General features: G+C 53.5%; 1 protein-coding gene across 1 annotated transcript in view; it reads right to left on the bottom strand.

Moving 5' to 3' along the window:
* Positions 1–23159, bottom strand: part of LOC125711398 (rho guanine nucleotide exchange factor 17-like) — a 42174-nt gene that overhangs the window by 9818 nt on the left and 9197 nt on the right. The window contains 3 exon segments of the mRNA XM_048980241.1: positions 114–230; positions 930–1112; positions 1359–1436. Coding sequence (XP_048836198.1) covers positions 114–230; positions 930–1112; positions 1359–1436 — 378 coding nt within the window.

Here is a 23159-nt window from a genome sequence, read left to right as displayed (position 1 = left end):
CAGAGAGACTCACAAACAGAAACAAAGATGCTGTCACACGCTGTCACACACACACGCACGCACACACACACACACACACACACACACACACACACACACACACACACACTCACCTCCAGGAACTTCAGGAACGCTGGCTTGGCCTCCTTGGCGATTCTCACGGCGCCTTTGGCGATCAGAAAGTTATCGATGTACGCAGAATAAATATTCACTAGTATCTCTTTGGAGAACTGTTGGGGGAGGGGGGGGGAGAGGTTCATGACGTCAGAAGCTGATGTTAACTGATGAGAGCTTGCAGGGCATAGCGAGGATGGCTGGATATGCAGACTATACACACAGCGCTAGGGGGTGGGGGGGCAGCTCAGTCATAGCAACAAGCTACCATGCAAAGCACATCCAAACACAGACAGGCGGCACGGAATCACTCAAGTCATCAAAACCAATTATGCTACCATCCTGATGTTGCTATTTTAAAAATCTCGTTTTAATGGGTCTCTGCACCTGAGCAGCTGATGAAGCAAGAGCCCTGATTTCACACAGCCTGAACACCCAAAGACACCCAAGAACACCCAACCTCGGCAAAAGGGCTGAACGCTGACGCTAAAGCTACTAATTAATGTTGCATGGTCGCCAATTTCCATTTGGAAGACAGTCAGAGCAAGCAAGTGACCAAACCATTTCTAAACTTAGAAGGAAAGGATTCCTTTGGACTGCGTGAATGTATTAGTTGATGTTTTTATTTATATGCTGCAGTAATGGATTGCCACGTATTCTTGTCAAGGGCCTTGACATAACTGTTTTGAAAGGCTGCTGTAAGGAATTTAAGCTGCTAACTCCCGTGACCTGTGTTACTCAGCACTTGGTCAGTGTTTAGTGACGCCCAACTGGCCCTAAGGAGCCGTGTGAGTTCCTGGGGGGCGTGGCCTCACCGACTCCACGAGGAGGTGTCCGACCGTCTGCCTGTCATGCCAGTCATTGACGCAGTCCACCACACGCTCCAGGAACTGCTCATGGTGCTCCAGGATCTCAGGGACCTGGTAGAACATCTCGTCCACCAACGAGGGGTCGCAGAGGGGTGAATGTTCTGGGTGTTTCAGGGGCTTCATGTAGCCCTGAGACCGGGAGTGGGGGGAGGGAGAGAGAGAGAGAGAGAGAAGGACAGTCAGAGGACAAGGCCACCAAGGAACAACGTGACAGTCAGGTGGATTTTAACGTTTCATGGACAAGTGCAGAGCATACAAATCCCTCCCTTCCTCATCCTGATTCGAACCCCCAAGGGTCTCGCAGCCTTAAAGATGGATGTAAGTAGTTCAAGGGGATTCCTGCCATCTCAAATCGTTAAGGAGGAGCTGCCTTACCTGGATCAGCGTGCGCAGAGACTCCACGTAAGACTGCTCTGTGTCCAGCAAGGTCATCACCACATGCTTTCTCATGTCCTGCGGGGGGGGGGGGGGGGGGGGATGGTCAGTGGGCACAGTGCAGGCCTGTTGCTTTTTAGATCTTTTCTTTTTTTTTGCACACTGGGGAGCTTGAGCACTAAACAGGAAGAATGTTCCAGATAATCCCCAAGGGGCATGTTCAGTGTCCCCATCCAGCTCTGAGGAACACTGTAAACAGGCCCACGAGGCAGAGCTCTGACCAGCAAAGGCCACACAAAGTTCACACCAGCCTAAAATCTTTGAGTGTGAGGATCCCACTGGCCACATCAATGAACAAATACAGGCAATATGAGAACCAACGCGTGAACTTACAGAGCATGAATATCCATTTATACTTGCAGACATGCATAGGGGTGGGGTATAGCTAAAAAGTCAGCTGACTCTCTCTCCTAATACAGCAACGCCCCCTCCTCCTAGTGGGCCACCCTTTCGGAAACACCGCATCTTTGGCCTTAGCCTGTTCCACAGCCCTGAGTGTAAGGAGATCATGTGATCACAAGCGACTAGTAAAAATGCAGCACCGGGTCAGAGGCAATTAGTCAAGTGGTCACCTCCCACCAGTCAGTCAGTCAATCCCTGTTGCAGCCACAGAATGCTCCGGCAGTCCGACCCACTCCTGCATTCTTGACAGGAACCCTGATCAAAACAACAGCAAGCAGCCCGAAGTGAACAAACATGGCTGTATACTTCAAGCAACATCCGGAAGAAATGAAACCGAACGTGACGAGAACAGTCAGTCACATACTTAAAACGACCCTGTCAGCTTGTTCGTTCTATGCCACGCCACAACCATAGAGGGCGCAGTGTTCTCCGTACAGCAGACCCACAGACAGATGGCAAATAAATGTATCGTGGCTAGTGAATTAATCAATGAGATGACAGCTCTTTTAAAATGGAAGTTGCTCTCTTTATTAACAGCCACTATTGGCTTAATACTAGCAGCGTCACAGACAGGGAAGCCAAAAATTTATACGGTACTGGCATTATTGGTCCTGCTAACCAATCTTACAGCATAACATTTAGGGACGGGCCGATCCACCAATTCCGATCCGATATCGACACATGAGCTCTTTTTCCTTTGTTACAGTTCAATATGAATATCTTCAAAGCCAGTATAAACAAATGGCGAGTGTTAAATTTTTAACACAATTTTTCTCCCACTGGCGTCAGCTCACTTACACTTTGTTGCGATCGCAGCCCCTCTTGTATCACAAGCCGCAGCCAGTTCACAACAGTCCAAGACAGCGACTCCCAAATCATCATCATTGCTTTTTTTTTGTCTCGCAGTTGTGTGAACTTTGTTAAGTGGGATTGTCCATTAAACGCTATTCCCACCTCTCAAAGCTTTATTTTACAAAGATTGCAAAATCGCTGTGCTACTGGTTTCTGTTAAAAGCGTAAAATACATCACGTCTTATCTTACGCTCCTCGCGCTGTGAAGGGTATGCGCATGACGTCACAGCAGGCAAAAATCACTGTACTCACACCCATTGAGTGGCAAAATAGACTGAGGGGCAGCGTTAGCGTTGGTTTGAATGCCGCAAAAAAAAAAGTAAAATGGGAAAGAGCTGTCGTGCGATTGATTGTACAAATAGATTCAACACGAAATAGGGGCTATCTTTTTAAAGAGTGCCAAAAACCGGAAATACGTGATCTCAATACAGCGAATAAACCCAAACCCTAACAGGAGCTTCACTTTACGTCCTTAAAGATCACGTGATTCCCGTGGAGATCCTCTCAACAGGCGTCTGCAGCTCGACCCTCCTGAAATAAGTAAGTAAAGGACGTGGATCGGTCACGCATGGCCGATACCCGATCCGTCAAATAGGTCTGGATTAGTGCTGATCCATCCATCACTTATCCTAGTTACACACATCATAACCTACCCATGCCCATATCTGGCTTAACCACAATACCCATAAGCCCCTTCAATCAAACTAATACTGAGAAGCGCTGGGATTATGCCATGGAACTACAATACCTACAAGCCATGAAAAGGTACCAGGAGAAAGCAATAGAAATTAGGCAACTTGAGCCAGGCGGCTTCTGCCGTGAAGCACACGCTCAGATCTGGGAGACTTTCAGGTCACCTGGAAACCTGTTAATTAACAAGCTAATCAGATTTCTAATATGGAACCATAGCACACATCTGAAATTAATGTGACTCCATAAAATACAATTACAGCAAGTACCTCTAATATAATTACCCAGAATTATTTCCTAATAGAAATATTTCACGGTCACCTTGGCTGAACAGAAACATTAAAATTCAACTGCCCAACATGACCTGGGTACATAAGCCTGTTCATTTACCTGCTTAACTCATTCCGCTTAATAATCCAATTAAGTACATAGAACATCATCAAAACGTAATTACGCCACTGCACGCTCCGTCAGAACTCCCTCTTCCAACAGAAGAGGTCATGGAGTTCAACCTCATGGAGAAACCTGCGGTCGATATTTCCCTCGGATGGGTGCAACGTGTAATTATGTGATGCCGCATTTCCCGTGAAACGGGAGCTTGGGGCCATGAGACGTCCGGAGTCTCAGACGGGTGAGAAGGATGGGACTGGTGAGGTTAGCATTGTTAGCATTTAGCCAAAGCGAGTGACAGCACACATCACCATTGGTTACAGGGCTGTCATCTCTTGTGCATCCTACATGACACTCACTCACACTTTTAGACTAATACTCACACAGGAAATCTTATGGCAAATCTATATTATTCCATTATAAACCTAAAATTAGCTACATCAAATGCTTTGGGCAGTTTGCAAACCCTATTGACTATTTAAGGTAATAAAACATGAAATCTGTGTGTGCAGATTTGTCTTAAATTGAAAACGTCACGCCAGCCAGCTGACCAGTTTGGCATCCCTGACCGGTTACCAGCAAGCCGCTCGGAGGTCCCTCGCTCCAGACATGTCTATCGTGTGGCTCTCTGATGGACGAACGAGCTGATGAATCGCATTCGGCCATCAGATTCCCTCTCCAACTTCGCGATCCCTCCGTTTCAGAAACACCTCCACTAGCCTTCATCACACCATGTTGCCCGAATGGTTCTAATGTTGCACTTTCTGCTGTTGTCTTATTAAATTCTTACTTTGTCTGGAAGATGCTGCACTGAAATTCAGCCGGGCAGCACTTAGGCCCTGTTGACAGCTGGATGTGTGTAACGTGCTATTTGCATAACATGTACAGCACTCTGGACTAAAGCGTCTGCTTGGCTAGATGACACTGGGCTGGACATCAGCACAGAAATCAGATGGACCGCAGCATGACTAGTGCTTAAGAGGCAAGAAACCAGCCGCAAGCAAAAGATTAAAAGCACACAGACGCGGGAAACACACTGCTGTCCATATATAGCAGTTCTGGCATCACTGACATCATCTCTATCTCACACACACACACCATCGGGGTCAGAAAGAGAAATTCACACACATATCTAAAAAACTCCGGGACTGTCACCCCCCCATGCTGCCCCCCGCACCCACGTAATGACAGAGGCTGGAATGAAGACACACCCCCCCCCTCCCCAGCTCAGCTTCTCTCTATTTTAGGGGTCTTTACCTGCACGCCTGCTGAACCGTCCCATCAAGACACTCATGTACTATGTGGCCGAAGGTAGCTCTTCTATCCCACAATGCCATGCCGCTAAAATCAGATAACCCCACCCCCCAAGAGATCACGCTCCTGCACCCCCCCTGCTCCTGCCACCTCCTCACTGGGCCTCACACGTAAACAGCCATTACTGACGCCAGTTTGGTGAAGCACTGAACCCAAATGCTACTGGTCTGGTGGTCAGGCTGTGGATTTGCTCCTTTTAATGGCCTCAGAACACTACAGAACAGCCTTCCTCTGGGGGGGGGGGGGCTCATACACTTATAAATGCAAATAAAGTTGCCTGCAGCTCTGACGGCGGAACATTCCGGAAAGGTAGGGTGCCAAAGCACGCCATGGACAGTCAGGAATTCCCAAGAAACATTTAACAGGGGAAACGGGGCCTGAGGGGACCCAGCAGGGCCGCTCTGACTGGGCGGGGTGCCGACCCACGGCAGGCATCCACACGCACTGCACCTGAGAAACCCGGCCATTTGCTCGCATGATGTGGAGCCGGCCTGTACGGCGACGCGGAAGGTGAAACCTGGAGGGACACTGGTGAGGGGTCGGGGGCTGCCCTGCCGCTCACCATTATACTGTGGATAGCAACATAACAGCCATCTGATGTTGCCACGGTGATGTGGCAGAGGGACTGTAGGGCCGCCCAGGGATGCTGGAACCGGTTGCCTAGCACCTGAGTGAGCATCCTGCGATGCTCGCCCGCCTACACAGACACGGTCACCCCCCCCCACGGCTGCCTCCCCCCCACCAAGTGCACTTTCTGGGAGCAGCCTGTCCCTGCTGACAGCCGCTAACCGCTAACTTCCTGTGTGGATCGGGGAAGTAGCCCCCACAAATAGCAGGGGGATTCACTCGCTTCACGTCTGTGCTGGGGCAGGGTGGGGAATCCCACACAGTCTTCAGCATTATGTAAGACTAGCACTACCTCGGTGAGGGGCTGATAGGCGGTGGGCAGCACATCAGCGAGGTGGGGTTCAGCTAGCCAGTGACTGCCCATCTCCTAGCTCAGTCAAGTGACACAGGTTGAATGAACACGGAGGAGCCTGACAGCCGGGTGCCGGGGTGTGGCCACACCCCCGAGCCCCCACTCGTTCTCCCGCTCGCCCCACGTTCCTCCTCAGGGACTTTGTCATGTGGGGCCAGTTTCCCAGATGGCCGAAGATCCCAGAAACACACGAGTGAAGCTGGTGCACAGCAGCCTGGCCCGGGGGAGGGGGGGGGTGGAACCACACCCACGGGCCAGAACACGACAACATGCAACACACACATGCACACAGAGGATCACAGGACGGGGGTATGAGGGGGGACACGGACACACCTGATGCACATGAACATGATGGACTGTCACAAGTCCTGGGAGAGAATAAGGCGCTTACCCACCCCCACCCACAGCGGGCAAAATCCTCTTTGAGAAGATTAGGTTTGTATGGGGATGGTGTGTGTGTGTGTGTGGGGGGGGGGGTAGTTAAATCTGGGTTTGGATGCTTCCCACCCATGAACACAGCAGAGACAACAGAGAGGCTTGGGGGGGGGGTGACATGGGCTAGACTGGGGCGCATCGCAATGTCAGGACCAGTGTGACGGGCATGGTGTCTATCATACTGCTGGGGGTATTGGGGGGGGGATAAAGGTCCAAGGCAGCATCGCAGAAACCCGACTTGGGGGTGTGGGGGAGGTGGCCATCAGTATGGTGGGGGGGCAGGACCTGCTTGTGGCGCGCACACACACACACACACACACACACACACACACACACACACACACACAGCGTGCTCCGCAAACAGCCCTCCGCTTCCCCATCCTTGACTCCAGCTCTCCACGCTCGTCCGTCGTGCCCGGAAGCCCTGCTGACCACTGCTTACCAGTGGGGTGTGTGAACGCTTAGAACCACACGGAACCACAGAGGAACGTGCAAACACACAGAAACACAGTACCAACTGTGGGGATGATGCTGGGGAAGGTGAGACACACACACACACACACACACACGCACACACACACACACACACACACACACACACACGCACGCACGCACGCACACACACACACACACACACGCACACACACACACACACACACACACACGCACGCACGCACACAGTGCTGTACCTCGGCCCCAGCCTGGGGGGCCCCGGTGCTGCTGCCGCCCCCGGCCTCGCCGTCCAGCGGCTCCTCCCCTGGGCTGAGGGCCTCGCTGGCGCTCTCGCCGTTCTCCTGCATGTCCTCCAGGGCGATGGTGAACTGGGCCAGGGTACGCACCATCTGCTGCATGCGGGATGGTCCAGCGCGCCTCCCGCCGCGCGCACCCCCCTTAACCGCGCAAACACACCACCCCTTCTGCTTCCTGTCAAGGATGTCCCCCCACCCCCCAAAAAAACCCTCAGAATTCCTCAGAAGCCCCCCTCCCCCGCCGCAGCCCACTCAGCCTCCCACCAGTTGTCCAAGGAGCTCGACTCCCACCCCCGGCAATGCCAGGTAACCGCGATGCACAATGCGCTGCTCTCGCCTTCCCTCCCCAGCGCTAAATGAGACCCGAGATGCAGCCGAGGACCCAGGCAGCAGCGCAGCCAGCCGCAGACACGACTAATCAAAGCCAGATCCCCGGTCGGCACGGATCAGCCAGGCATTACGGATGCAAGCTACGCTTTGGGGTACATAGATGCGGTAAAGGGAGGGAGAGTGCATACGGATCTCCATGGCGACGCAGAGGCGGGAATTTCTCCATGCTATGAAAGTGAACACACACACACACACACACACACACACACACACACACACACACACACACACACACACACACAGAGTCAGTTCCCATTTTCAGCTGAAGACTTTATGCACATTAAAGTAGCACCAATACAGCAAACAGATTATGTCACAGAAGAATTCCTGCATCGCTCCTGTCCTGGGGGAGGGGCTCAGCGAAGCCTATGCAGAATAGGGGAAGGGCTGATGGGGGGGGGGGATTAGCATAGGAGTGTGGGCAGGGAGGGAGACCGAAATCCCAGCATGTTTTTCCCGAGCCTCTGCCTCAGTCAGGTGAGCCGAGGTCACCGGGGGTGGTGACCGTGTTTCCATGACAACCATGAGCAGGTTTACCTCAGACGAGGGTCTGCTTTTTTTCCCCTGGCACGTACATTCATGGACCATATGAACCGCAAGACACAATGCGAGATCAGTAGTGGTCTTCATTAACATCACGCACGCAAAATGGCCGTCAGAATCAGTCAACGCTCATTCATCCGGCGCTAATGTTATTTCTACAGTCCGTCACTTTGTCTCACGGCAACCAGATGAGGGAAAAGGTCACGAAAGCAGCCTGTGGGCCCCATTCGCGTCTCCATGGTATGGTGGAGGGGTTTGCCCACTGAGTGGGTAAAGAGCTCTGCGATCAGGACCCCACAGGACTGTCCCTCGCGCTGCCCGACTTCAAAGGGAAAACTGATATGGGAAACACATCAAGGGGGGGAGGGGGTGGCAAGGCAGGGGGGCTCATAAATACTGCACAAAAAACAAAGTTTCCAAGACTCTATTTTTAGCCCCCACTACAAGGCTGCCACGCTCTCTGGAGAGTGCGTGATCAGCGTCTTATTAAAACAACCAAGACCCTGCGATCATTTTGTGTGGGAAAAAAATTATGCTGCTCACCACATCTCAACCCATCTGCTTATTATAATTAGCCGGTTCATTTTATCCTCTTGTCAGAATCAGGGTCCCTAGTCGCCATGCCACCTGCTGGTGAGGCGCTTCTTCTGGAAGCTTGGTGTTCCGCATACAAGTATATAAGAGTGAGCAGCTCTTGAGCTTGAGAGGAAGGAGTTAAAGAGAAAGAAGCAGAGGGCAGAGAATCAAAGAGCTTTTTAAAACAGCTGCGAGTGGCACGTCTGTGAGCCTGCCCTCGAAATTAAATCAGGCCGATATGAAGACACTCTGTACAGAGAATTAGGAGCCAGACGATTCCTTCCTCCATGCCAGGGAACACAAAAAAAAATCTCAGACCAAACCCTCTGGAACAGCACACCGCTGGACCGCATTAAATCTACGGGTCAGGACCCAGCAAGTGCTGGTTACGGCTTCTAGCAGGACACTTAAAGGCAGGTAAAAGCTCTACTGGCTTCTTTTATGGAACATCAGTGTGTAGCTCAGTGGTTTAAGGTTCTGTGCACATAACCAGAAGGTGATGGGGTCACATCCCATGAGTTCAATGTAAAATTTGGGGGTGGGGGTGACTGGAGAATTTACCTACAAAGTGGGCTCTGAACCCAATCTTGAACAACCAGCAGCCCCGCTGACCTCTCAGATACAGAAGGTGCCAGACCGACCCACTGGTCTCCTAGGTTACCATTCACAGTGGTGAGCGGACGTTTGGGGCCAGCTGTCAATTACCCACCTGACTCCCCCCAGTGAGGGGGGGGCATCAAGATAGGTTACCATGGCAGCAAAGATGAGGCGCACCTCGGCGGAGAGATAAACGGACAGGTCTTTGCGCTGTGAACATCCGTGGACAATACCTGACCCAGATATCACCATGGCGACAGTGGCGTCGAGTCCGCTGACATCACAACACACAGTCAGTTCTGGGTGAAAACTCCATGGGGCCAGTTAGACCCACTGACATCGGCCTCAGAGGAACGAATCAGAGGCATCTCTGGCCAGTGAGTCCCCCAACTGGGAGGGTTACGAGAGACATGAACCCTGGCCAGAGAGGAGTGTCGGAGGGACCATAGATGAGTCTTGGGGGGGATATAAAGGTAGCCCCCCAAGACAGATATACTCAAGGTCACTGAGGAGGTCTACAGCATGTTTCTAAGCAGCCCTGCACTGGACTGGAAATCCAGCACTGCGTCTACCTGCAGTGCCGGTAATATGTGTGTGTGTGTGTGTGTGTGTAGAGGAATGCAGCCCACCCCCTGGGCAATTCCAGTAGCACCTGGGCTTTGATGGAGGTCAAGGGCAAGAGTGCGGAGCATGGGGCAGCACACTGTGGCTCTCTGCTGCCCTCCAGTGGTAATGCAGGGGAGCAGCAGAAGGCATAATGAAGAGAGAACTCCATCTATCGCATTCTTCCTTTCCCGCTCAATCCTCAAAGTCGCTTAGAGATCGTTTTCAAAAAGCTACACGCATAGTTTATAGCTGTACACACCTCCCAGTTACAGAGCTGGTTATTTAACTGGGATCTGCTGCCTACAAGCTCCCAGAATTGCCTGGCAAATCACCCGTGTGAGAGATATCACCATTCAGTGACCGGACTCAGGAGCCTCCTTCTGCAGGAGTACTGCGTACTGCAACACTGTCCCGCACAGTCAGTGCGTCGTCAAAAATCCCCATGACCACCCACATCTATGGAATTAAATCCAGTATATGGTGTCGGTGTGTAACACCGTCAGCTGAGCAGGTCATTACACAAGGATTAGCAAAACCAAGTGTAAATGTGAGCCCTCACCACCAGGGGGCTCCAGCGAGACTCACTATGAAATAGCGGGCTAGTAGGAAAAACAAAGAAGTGATTAACTCTGTACAAGGTACAATTCCCTGGTACAAGGGGATAGATTTAAAGATCAGGCTGGTGTGGAAGATGATCAGCCCCTCTCTTCCCCGTGTTAGGAAGACGTGAACAAAAGGATGACTGACAAAGGGAGCTCCTGTCTGCCTGCTGAAAGTGGAGAAAACGAAAGAAGGAGGGAGAGGGGGAGAGAGAGAGAGAGAGAATGCGAGCGGTGGAATGAAATCATTATCATTATCAGATCAAGAAAGTCCCAAAAACACAATCACACAAGAGCGCTTCAGCCCGGCACTCCGGTCGACACCCTGAAGATGAGGTTAACGCTAAAATGGAAGAGAGCAACCGAAGGAGATGGGGGTGGGGGGACATGGCCACGGACCTGCCACCTTGATGGGTACCAGTAGGGTACCAGAGCCTGAGCAGCTCGGATGCCCCCGTGTGGCAATGGGCAGGTCTCTCGAAGCAGCACCATAGAATCCACATATTACAAGGCCTTACACCTCTGGCGGCTCGGGAACCGCGGTCCAAACTGCGCGCGAAATTGGAAGGTGGTTCGGCCAATCGGCTGACCGGGAGGGAGGAGCTGATGACTGAGTCAGCTGCTGGAAACACAGTTAATAATACAGGCAGGGCAGCTGGGGGGGGGGGCTGTTGGCCGGGCCTCCCCCATCCTCGAAGCCGCTTCCCAAAGAGCCCTGTGGGCCAGATCCCCGTCAGCGCTAACGAGAGTGGGGCGGCCTGGCCTCAGCGACATCCAGCCCCACACCGGAAATTCCCGCCGAGGCTCCATCCAAACACAGGCCTATTTTTAGCGGACTGCAGCGAGGAATGTCTGCCTGTGTGGTGACCACCCTTTCGTCCCCCCGGGAGCTCAGCAATCGCTGTGTTATCGCCATGACATGCACACACGTACTGAGGGACGGCCCGGCTCACCTGCTATCCGCGCCATCCCTTCACGGTCTCGTCCGACTTGCAGTCGCAGCTCTGAGATCACCTCACTAACCCTAACGCCAACCCTAACTAGTCTCCATTTATCCCTAAGCCACTTAGCAGTGCCGTTACCCCCAGGACTATTCGGACCGGACATCCCTGTGTCAGACATGAAATATAATAACCAGAGCCACCTCCAAGTCGGGGGAACACATTGTTACTCCAGCAAACTGGCTCCCAGCATTTAACAGATGATCCACTGCATTATAAACCGGTCGGGCCATAAATGTCACTAATTGACTCCTCTAGCAGGCGTTTAATAAGCCGCACTAAAGGGACTTTTCCCCAAATCCTGCCCAAAACCACTTATGTGCTTTACTGTAAGAAGTAAACCACTGAATGCTTTCTGCAGTTTCAAACCACTGGAGTTTCAAGTCGAGTGGGACTTTCTGGAAATCTCTCTGCTGTGTAGGATCCAGCCACCTTCCAGGCGGTGGAACAGTCAGGGTCCCGCCCTTTGTCAGACGCCTCGGCACCCGATCACCCCTCCGTTCTCATAACACAGAACCTCCTGATCAGGCCACGCCGCATACATCTGTTCCCATGGCAACTAGGCAGGCTGACTGAATCCGTGAGTCAAAACCTGCACAGGTGCTGGAAGAATTGCGAAGACTGTGCCGAGGAAGAGTTACCTGAAATGTTTAATTGATTGAGGTGCGGTGAACCTGACATACACATTCGGTCCTAACAGCAGGAACGCAAAGGTCAGGCGGAGGAGAGGAGGCTGGCATGTAAATTAAGGGTTACAGAGAGAGGAGATTCCCCACAGTGTCGGCTGTGGTCGGCACGGCCACTGGACTCCATCTTCCAGGTTGGCTCAGGTGCCCGCAGCACGGCTCAACACTTTAGTTTTAGTTTTGAGTTCAGGAGAGGGGGCTTTTTTCCTGAAAGGTGAGACCATCCACGCCCTGTGCCTCACTGGCAGGGGCCATAGGAGCACAGGGACACGAGATCTGGGCGGAGGATCGACAGCATTTCTGGAAAGGGGAGGGGGGTGAAACGCACACCTGGACGGTGTCACTTTCCAGCTCTGCTTGGCAGTGGGACTCGTGCAGGCAAACACACACACACACACACACACACACACACACACACACACACACACACACACACACCACAGTGTGTCAGGCTCCATCCTCTCTGTCACCCAGAGCATAAACGCCAACCTCGCTCATATCTGTCCCCTGCAAGGTCATTACTGCCATTTCTGGGCTTTTCCACAGATGGCCACCAAGAATCCTGCTGACTGTCTTGTGGCATTTCTGCAGAGTCAGCGAGTCCCGTCAGCCTGGCACATTGCGAGGTGTCACCGAGGGCCCCCTCGCAGCCACCGGACGTCACCGCTAAACTGAAACGTCCCCTCCCCCGAAACAGGAGCAGGGGACATGCAACCGTAAAAAATAAAAAAGCTACTTCACAAAATGGGACCTTCCCAAGATGAAGGTTCACTGGCTCCGTGTCTCCACTACACCTCCTCGCCCCCCCCCCCCCCCAAACATTCCACTGCCAGTGCTGGGACTTGGCGAGGCACTCGTCTGCCATAGCACGGCAGGTTGCTATGTGACACTGGTTACCACAGAAACATCTTAATGGAATTCAGTCAAACTGTGGCCAGAGGGGGCCGAGCTTCGGCGCGGAGGTCACACACCCGCCACGTACCGCCGGCCGGGAATTTCATTAATCGGAAAGAGCGGGAGTCGCCGTTTGCTGCATTCCGCGTTTTTCCCGGATTACAGCGGCTTCCCGCAAACACAAAAGCAGGCCTTAAATGTAGCTCAAGTGAGAAATTACCACATTTTTTGGCAGGTGGAACCAAAGGGCCTTTGAACGCTTTATCAGTGTCGGGAGGGTCGGCACTGGAGGCAGCAGTGTCCCACCACCCAGAGGCATACAGCCCCCATCCTGCATGAGGGATCTTAGGACACCCCATCCCCCCAAGCATGAATGGAATGCGACTCTCCTGGCAGGTAGAGGAGGTAAAAGCATCACACCCAAGAATGTCACTAAAAATGATCCTTGCAATTCCCATCTATGCTGCCCCCCCCCAAGTTCATAAGTAAGGCAGGAGGTTGATGGGAGGCAGGATCAAGCTGAAGGATCAGAAAGGCACCTGGAGTCTGGAATATTAATGCAATCAGATGCAGGCCCACATCCTCCAGTTAGCTATAGATCGGACTGGGCCAAGAGGACCTGCGATGCACCCCCATACCCTATGTGATGCACCCCCCATACCTGACCCATGCCCTTTGATTCTGACGGCACCCCCCACGGTCCTGCCCTATGTGATACCCGGCGAGCCAGCTAGCGCCAGTGGACCCATCCAGTGCACAAAGCAGCCAATGTTTGAAGACAAAGTGGCTGAAGTCAGCAGGGCCCCAACTCTTGTGCGCCCCCTACGGGCCATGCTTGTGAACAACGCAGCTGCGACTCATGACATTTCTGAAATTATTCAAAATGTACGTTTGCTCCCCCCCTCCCTCTCAGTACAAAGCAACGTATCCTTTCTTTAAGGTCTGCTTTTAACCCTCTGATGTCAACCCCTGCCTGCTGTGCCCCCCCCTTTGATGACAGGCGACCGCCTGTTGGTGTTGTGACCTGTGAAAGTGTGCGACACTGAAAAGGTCACTGCCCCGGGTGACGGTGACGAGGGGCAGCGAACCAAAGCGAGTCAGAAATAGCGGCCAATCCGGCGACACCAATGTGCCCTTTCAGGGAACGCTGCAGGTGAAAGGCATCGTGGGAAAGGCCGACGGTCTGCCAAGTCGATCCCGAGTGTCTGCTGCCACACACACCCCGAAACCCCAACCCAGAGAACAGAGAAGCAGAGCTTTCGGGACCCCTGAGGCCTTGACGCGACCAGCAGCTGTTTCTCGCTTCCGCAGCCCCACTGAGCCGCTCTGATGCACAGCAGGCAGCAAATCGGGGCCATTTTCAGTCTTCGATTCCCACGTTTTAATCCAGCCTGTTCCTCGGACCACCACCCTCCCTTGGCTACTTCTCATATGGGGGGGTGGCTTGCAAAGTGAAGGCATTTCTGTGCCGTGATTTACTGACCTCCCCCTCTGATGCCTTCAACGTTCCCACTGCGATCTAACACAGGTCCTTTAATGTACATCAGCCCTGCGGGCTGGGGAGAGCCAGTCAGGGACGCAGCTCTGGAGGAGACAAGAGGACTCGCCGCATTCTGGCTGGGGTGGCATGTTGGCTATACAGTCACTCCACCTCCAGGGCTCCAAAGAGCCTCCCTTAACCTAAGACCCCCCCTCCCCCCTCCCACATGGAGAGTAGGTCCATCCCGCTCTGCACAGCAGGCCACAATGTCCACATTGTGAAAAGACAAGGCTGCTTCCTCAGAAGAACCCTCGCCCCCCCATCGCCTCTGCACAGCGCAATCTGAGAGAGTCTTGTCTCATGACGACAACACGCCCATTTACTTGGGACCCCATGGTCACCTATTTCCCTCACCATCCCAGTTCACCACACAACAAATCTCCCATATTGACAAAACTATAAAGCATCCTCTCTGGGTACTTTGGTGTTTGTACTGTGGAGACACTGGCATCAGTAAGGAGTACAATGTATGCTGTTAAGAAAACATACTTCTCAACCTAGTTCTGGGAGACGAGCTGCATTCTGGAACACAATCAGAGCTCTGAAAAATAAAATCAGGACATTTTTGGATGGCCGCCTTAATAAAACAGACTTGAGCTGGATAAACAATGGTAAATTCTCCTCTGGCAGTGGCTCTGAAGCAGACTCTGGGATCTGGAGATAATCTCCGCACTATGAATAAAGTTGCAGGAGAAGCTGTTTTTCTGACGTTGCAGGAGCACGTCTCAAAGCTGGGACTCAGCTGCACTGCACTTAACCACCGAATGAGTCAAACATGCCTCATTCTTCACAATAACGTCTGTTGTTTCCTAACTTCTCAGCCTAAACGAAGATCATATGGAAAGTTCTGCTGCGATAACAAAAGCGCCCATCTCCATGTGCTCGTCAGCGGCTCGACGAGCTTTAATCTTACCCTTCTTGGGAGTGTCGTCCCCCCCCCCCCCCGTCCCTGCCACCATAAGGCAACAGAGATGGGCCCACTGACCCCACCAGCCCTTGGTGGAAGATGCAGAAGCAGACAGCGCTTCTGCCCCCACCCGCTGGCCCCCCAACGAGATGAAATACGAGGCCAAGGTAATGCATGTAAGATAAACAGCTGAAAACATACCTGTCAGGAGGGATGGAGCAGAGCACCATTACCGGGCCTGACAGCCGGGCCTTGGGTCACCGTGGTCCACAGCACCGGCTTAGAGCCACCAGCCATCAGCGTTTGGGCTGACAAGCAGAAGCCAAATTGAAAGGTATGAATTATCGTCAAAAAGCTTTGTTTTCAGCCATTCCACCGTCGAGGCAGAACCCAAGCGGCTCGGTAAGGCTACCTGCAGTCACGCCGAGGGGCAGGGGCCGAGGGGCAGGGGCCGAGGGGCAGGGGCCGAGGGGCAGGGGCCGAGGGCAGCGGGTTCACGCGGAAGAAGCCAGACTTCAAGGTGCATGACTAAAAAAGGGCCGACACCGGCTCCCCCGGCATCCCGAGAAAATCTCGGAAGCTTCTGGAAGCGCAGGGGAAAAACCGTTTAAAAAATGCTGCCCCTCCCCCATTAAAAAACAAAAGACTGGATGCGCTTGTCAGCGAAGGTATTCGGGGAGGGTGAGGGGAGGCTTTGCAGGAATTATGAAAAAAGGGGGTCACACAATCCAGGGCTGACTCTCCGGAGCCAGGCAAGCATTTGGGCCCCAGCTGCCCGCACTCCCCCCCACCCTCTTATACCTGCACGTTTCCAAAACAGAACAGCAGCAGCGGCCAAAAAGCACAGCCTGGGCTCAAAAAAATGCCCATGGCTATATTTGGTTCAAAATGTTGCGCGGCCCAGAGTCCAAGTTCACATTCCTCCTGCTGAGAGGCTAGAAATAATGAAGTGTCACTGGAAATTTCTCTGAAGGCAGCTGAAAGTGGGATTAGATCCAGTTTACGCGAAGGCAGTCGGTAACAAAACAAGAGGAGGAACCGTTGCCTTCGATTGTGGACGAGCGTGTACGTCAAGCCCAGAAAACGTCACAGTAAGCGCACCAGCCTGAGAAACTCTCTTGGCAAATGCCTTCAGATCTGGTCATGCTGATCCGAAAGATGTACCACGTGACAAGAGCCAGTGTGAAGGACCGGCATGCCTGACAGGTCCCAGAACGTCTTAAGGAAGCATCAGTGAGACGCTGCGCCTGAGATCAGAAGGTCGTCAGTTTGAATCTCAAGGATTTGCAGTGATGTCACTATGGCTACGTTGGCTACATGGCTACACTGCCATGCTGAAGTGGCTCAAATCGGATTTTTTGCCTTAATGTGACACAGATCTGACCTTTTCAGGGCCATGTGGACACGCAAATCTGATCTTTTCATATCGGATTTGTGTCACTTTCATATGTGGTACTAAATCGGATACGTATCCGATCCGATATGCATCCGATGTTTGAATGTGAACGCTCAGATCGGGATTCATGTGGCTTTTTGCTTATACGCCTGCGCTGACATCATCAGCCTGCGCCGGGAGGCTCGTATCCACATATCTCTTGGTGCAGCAGTTCCAGCAATAACTGCTAAAACAGAAAAAGCTGGCTGCCTGACTTTTATTCTCCTTTTCGACCTGCTCATGTACAGCTGATTCACTGTTTGTCGTCCTCCACAGCAAAGTGCGATACATGCATGAGCTACTAACGCCTCCATTTTTAATGCCATGAGTCGTCCCACGGATATGACGTTTTTTGTTGGAGACGCAGTTGACCCGTGTAAAAATGTATCAATGTGCACATGTGTGACGTTTCGGAGGACCGATGCGTTCACATTGCAGTCAGCTACAGGTCACTTGTAGTTATGAATGTGAACCGTCAAGATAGACAAATCCGATCTGAGCAAAAAAAATCAGAATTGAACGATGTGGCTGGCAGTGTGAACGTAGCCTATGAGGCCCTTGTGTGTGGCCCTTGTGTGTGGCCCTTAACCCCCAATAGCTCCAGGAACTGTCTGACCCTGCTCTCTCAAAAAAATATATATACACGTTTGGATGAAAGCATCTGTCAAATAAATAAATAAAAAAAAACGAATGTAAAGTGAGTCTTAAGACAATACAAGCAACTGAAGGATTCAACAGTCTTAGCGTAGGGACTTCTGATGGAAAAAAATCCAGTCATATCCCAGATGGGACACCAGGGACCCCGTCTCACACGAGCGCTGAGCAGCGAAAACGAACGAGATGAGGGGAAGCTCTCCACCCCACAGCTGCCTGCTCCCTCACCAAATATGGAAGGGTCTCTAGCGCTACAGCACTGCGCAACGGGAGATTAGATCACAGGCCCCCGTCCGTCAGCAGGCCTTATCAGGGCCCGCCCGCCCGCCCGCCCGCGCGTCCCGGGCTCGTCCCTCTGGATCCCGAAATCGAAACCGAACGCAAACAAAAAGCAGCCAAGCTAATGCATTTGGGTCAGCAGAGCTGTAACGCAGATGCCGGCCTCTGACACAGCAAAGGAAAACGTCAGCATGAATGGAAGAAGCACTGGGCTGGATATCAGCAGTGGGGCTCCCTAAAAGCCGCCTTCCTCAGCTTCCTATAAAGGCCGCCTTCCTCAGCTTCCTATAAAGTAGCGTGTGGCTCAGTGGGCTAAGCCTGTGTCCTTATAATCAGAAGGTCGCATGTTCGAACCTAGCCTCAGCATGTCTGTGGCTCCTTGAGCAAGACCCCTTAACCGCTACGGGTGGCAGCCCTTCGCGGTCAACTTACTCCACAAAGAGCACGTTGAGGGAGGCGTAAAGATTATTGATCCCCTGTAGGGAAATTAAGTATCTATTATTATTATTAAAGGCAGTCTTCCTCAGCTTCATATAAAGGCAGCCTTCCTCAGCTTCATGGCGCAGTGTAACCCAGGGAGTCCCTGTCTCCTCACCACCAAGACGCTCTGCTTTCAGCCCAGAGTAACAGAAGTGCAGGCTCTGCGAACGAGGTTAGGATGGTGGCGAAGAACATCTCCAGCAGAAGGTTCTGGAAGCCCCATTCCTGAATTTTGCACCGTACTAACGGACCTTCGGTCACCGCGATGCTGTCGTTACGCCACACTGATCACTGTCAGGCGGTGACCATGAAGTGACCCTGATACCCAGCTATGTGAGGTGTCTGGTTCCTCACCTGGAACATCTAAATAAGCTTCACATTCTAGCAGTTATTAACAGGCAATGACCAAAAGGGGCAGGGCGCAGCCGAAGAAACCAGGGAGGTGAGACTATTCCGTTGTGAAGATGGGATGTTCCTCCATCAGGCCACCACTAGGAGGCGCTCTCATAGCCTCCAGGACGGAAAAGTCTTTTTTTCTCTTGGGACGGAGAGTAATTCTCATGGCCATCCCATTCACCCTCCTATTTATAGGGACATACACAGCTCACTAAATTAAGCCATTCCCTCCTAAATTCCTTAAGCGTTGTTCACTATGGTTACCACAGAGTCAACAGCACCCCGGCCGCAGCCCATATCTATATACGGAAGGATCCCACAGATGCAGAGCGGCGGGCCGGGGAGCGGCGGGCCGGGGGAGAGAGGCGGGCCGGGGGAGAGAGGCGGGCCGGGGGAGAGAGGCGGGCCGGGGGAGAGAGGCGGGCCGGGGGAGAGAGGCGGGCCGGGGGAGAGGCGGGCCGGGGGGGAGGCGGGCCGTGGGAGAGGCGGGCCGGGGAGCGGCGGGCCGGGGGGGAGGCGGGCCGTGGGGGAGGCGGGCCGGGGGGAGAGGCGGGCCGGGGGGAGAGTCGGGCCGGGGGGGAGAGGCGGGCCGGGGGGGAGAGGCGGGCCGGGGGGAGAGGCGGGCCGGGGGGGAGAGGCGGGCCGTGGGAGAGGCGGGCCGGAGGAGCGGCGGGCCGTGGGAGTGGCGGGCCATGGGAGTGGCAGGTCTCCCAATGACCCCCACGGCAATTCCCAGCCCTGGCGTCGGTTTCAGTCAGGGCTCATATCCCTGCATAACATCGCAAAGCAGGACGGTGGTTCACAGCCTTTAATAGTTCACAGGACAGGGGGGGGGGGGGGGGGGCGGGAGCACGGTCATAAATCATTACCAACAAACCCCACCCAGACCTGTTTGATGGTGTGACACCCCCATGTGGCACCTGGGTGCACATTTCACACGAATTTCACTCATTTACGTCAGGATGCTTGAGATAATACTGTTGTACTCGTCACCCCCCACCCCTACCCACCTCCACCTCATGTAATTACTGTTTAACCAGATCATGCTTGCCTCTCAGCGGGGGGTCTAACTACCCCCACCCAGTCTCAAAGTCACGCTGCAGTGTGGCTGCTCCCCCTCCCCCCACCAGCAGGAAGTTTGAGTCACATGATCTGTGGAGGGCAGGGCCTCAGTGCAGCGCTGGGACTGTAGGGTGGCACTTAAGGTTTGGGGGGAACTCGGTCCTCAAACCAAAATGTAGGGGTCGTCCCATGTGACTGACGTCCCTCACAGTCGAGGCCTGCTCTGTGAATCACGCACGTTCCTGGTTACTGTCGTCACCATTATGCCATTCACACAGATAAACACTCTCGCACGACACGCTTGGCACTGTTCTGTGTGGACAGCCCCCCCCACCCCACCAATCCCACACTTTCTCTTTTAAGGAACGGCTGCCATGGCGGGAAAATAAAAAACAGATGTCAGGTTTAGGACAAACAGGAATCCGGAGGATAAAAATACTCAGTGATTAATGGCCGGGATGCTTACAGTGTTCCGGAAGGAGCGCGGTGGCAGGGAAGAGCGGATCGGCAGATACGCGTCTGACCCCCCCGACATCGATCTCGACTTTCACAGGAGTGTGGACACCCCGGGAGGTTGTCTGGGCATGGGCGTGCGAGCGGGTGCCGGGCGGAGCTCTTGTGAGAACGTCCTAGAACGTCGTCACTGGAACCGGCCGGAAAGCACGTCACCCCAGCGGGGAAACATACTGAGCCTCAGGCCAGGGAATGACGTCGTCATCTCTGCCCGGGAACCATGACGACATTATGACAAAGAGACTTCCTGACAGATGAGGGGAGGGGCCAGCATTCCCCAAGGGGGACGTCCTTCAGTGAGGCTCCGCCCACCACCCACAGAGTCTCAGCGCTTAGGCTGCAGTCACTTGGACCGGGGACACATGAAACGGGCAATAAAAACGGCACAAAGTGCCAAAACGGGCACTTGCTGGTTTGGGTGTGCTGCCGGGGAAAGCTCCACTCCACTGACAAATCACCCGGCACTCTGGCCTGGGGTTCCGGCCAAACGAACAGCCGCTCTCGTGCCTGGGCATCGATCCCGCGACCTACACCAGTGGCTTAGGTCCTGGGCAGCGAGAGATCTCATCTCTTCTGCCTCAGCCAGCCTGAGGACAGTTCTGTCCCGCCCCGATCCATCTCGGTTGCGCCCCCTTCCTAAACAGTAAATTATAGGCTGCCATGGAGCACACCGCATGCAACATGCAATTGGGTGTGTTCACAGTGAGGATGCGATAAAATCAGGAAGTCTAAATATAATGGTCTTTAAACGGGGTCGACGCATAAAAAGGGGGTGCACAGGAGGGTGGGGGGGGAGCAGGAGAGGGGGGCAAGGGGAGAGAAGCAGCCCTCAACGTCCTGTGTTATTTTAGCTGTATCTGCTTGGCTATTTCTGTTGAGGGGACCAATGCAAAAGAAAGTGAGAGAGAGAGGGAGATGGAGAGACCAAAGCCTGGGAGGGGGGGGCTATATCCCACAGGGGGGTGGGAGGCGGAAGGAGAGCGGCCCGAAGGGGCCTGGGGCACTTTCCCAGCTTTCACAGAGCAGGAGGCTCCTTTTTCCCACCCGGCTACAGACAGAGCAAGGCATTATGGGTATAAAGCAAAGGCCACCAACCGGGGCAGCTGACCGACCGCGTCCTGTGGCTTCTGGCCATTTCCTTCGCAAAGCATGTGACATAGAAGGGCAGTCACGTGACGTGCGGGATGGAAACGCAGAAGAATGCAAGAACGGTGCCGTGAAACGGCCCACACCACGATACAGTCTAGCAGATCAGAGACAAGAGCCAAATGACGCAAACTGTAGACACGGGCGAAGAGGAGGAGAAGGAAGAGACTATGTATCATAATCTAAAATGTATCACACAAAACTCCCATCCCTATCTTCACACATCACCTGCCTTACTTCTTGCCCGGTCCTTGTTCTCCCCTCCGATGGCCAAGAAACTTGGTTCCGAAGCACCAATGACACGTCGCCATTCCAGGGGGGAAGCGGGGGGCACTCAGGCGGCCATTCCCCCTCCAGGGCTCTGTGTCTGACGCAGGCCGGGAGAGAAGATCGCCACTTGTACCCCCGGCTCCACAAAGACACCCTGCTCAAGTCCCCCCACAGGGAGCCACAGCGGTCACTTTGCGCAGGAAGGATGCTGAAGGCCACTTTTTGTTGCTCGCAAAGAGGACTTTTCAGCCCATACCATCGTTGCTGCATGGGATAGGAGTAGCCCTGGGGTTAGAGTGGAGGCCTGAAGGGGCCGCCTCTGCTTTCAGGCCGAACGAGGTGTAAGGGAGTCCCTGGCGTGACCTGATGTTATGCCACTGGTCACTTACGAAACCTGGGCGTGCAGAGCGTGGAGGTCACTGGGACATGCACAGGCAGGCAGAACACAGGCTGGATGCACAGAATAAACGCACATGGCCCGAGGATCCCAGGCAGACAGCACCGGATCCCTCGTAATTCCCAAAGGGGCTTCACTCTGCAGGGTAAAACATGCACTTACTCAAGACAAGGAAACGATGACATCCTAAAATCAGCGGGACACAACATTAGAGGGCCGTACTAGGCAAGGGCAAATTAATGACGTGGTTTGGTGGCACAACAGGGTAACAAGGTGGCACTAATGAGCTAGCAGGGTGGCACTAATGAGCTAGCAGGGTGGCACTAACGAGCTAGCAGGGTGGTACTAACGGGGTGGTACTAACGAGGTAACGGGTGGCACTAACAGGGTGGTACTAACGAGGTAACGGGTGGCACTAACAGGGTGGTACTAACGAGGTAACGGGTGGCACTAACGAGCTAGCAGGGTGGCTAAACATGAAGACCCCCCCGATGATGGGTCACCAGCTACACCTCGCACCAGACGAAGCCTCAGCAGGAAAGGGGGTCGACACCAGCTTGTGGTACCAATACCCTCAGTTCAGTAACACACAGACCAGTTCAGAGGCCCACAGACACGAAAGTACACAGGCCTCTTACACCCACAGAGATAAAACATTTGTGTTGTTCAGGCCCCAAGAACAACAGGAAGCGTTTTCTGAGAAACCCGGGTCGCTCACGCCAAGCGGCAGTGGGCCAGAACCCCAAACCCAGGCGAGTCCAGAAACTGAAACATAACAGCAGGCGAGACTCACAGCTGCCTGTCAGAAGATGGTCTCTCCCACCCCGCGGGCTACAGGGGGAGACAGACCGTGCTCCCAGGATGTGTGTGTGTGTGTAACAGTTCTGCCATCCTGCACAATATCGCCCATCTATGCATTTCCGGGAGAAGAGCAGCAGACACTGTAAACACAGACACAG

Source organism: Brienomyrus brachyistius, chromosome 17, assembly GCF_023856365.1.
Source record: "Brienomyrus brachyistius isolate T26 chromosome 17, BBRACH_0.4, whole genome shotgun sequence".
NCBI classification, from domain to species: Eukaryota; Metazoa; Chordata; class Actinopteri; order Osteoglossiformes; family Mormyridae; genus Brienomyrus; species Brienomyrus brachyistius.
This window is presented reverse-complemented; position numbering and strand designations above follow the sequence as displayed.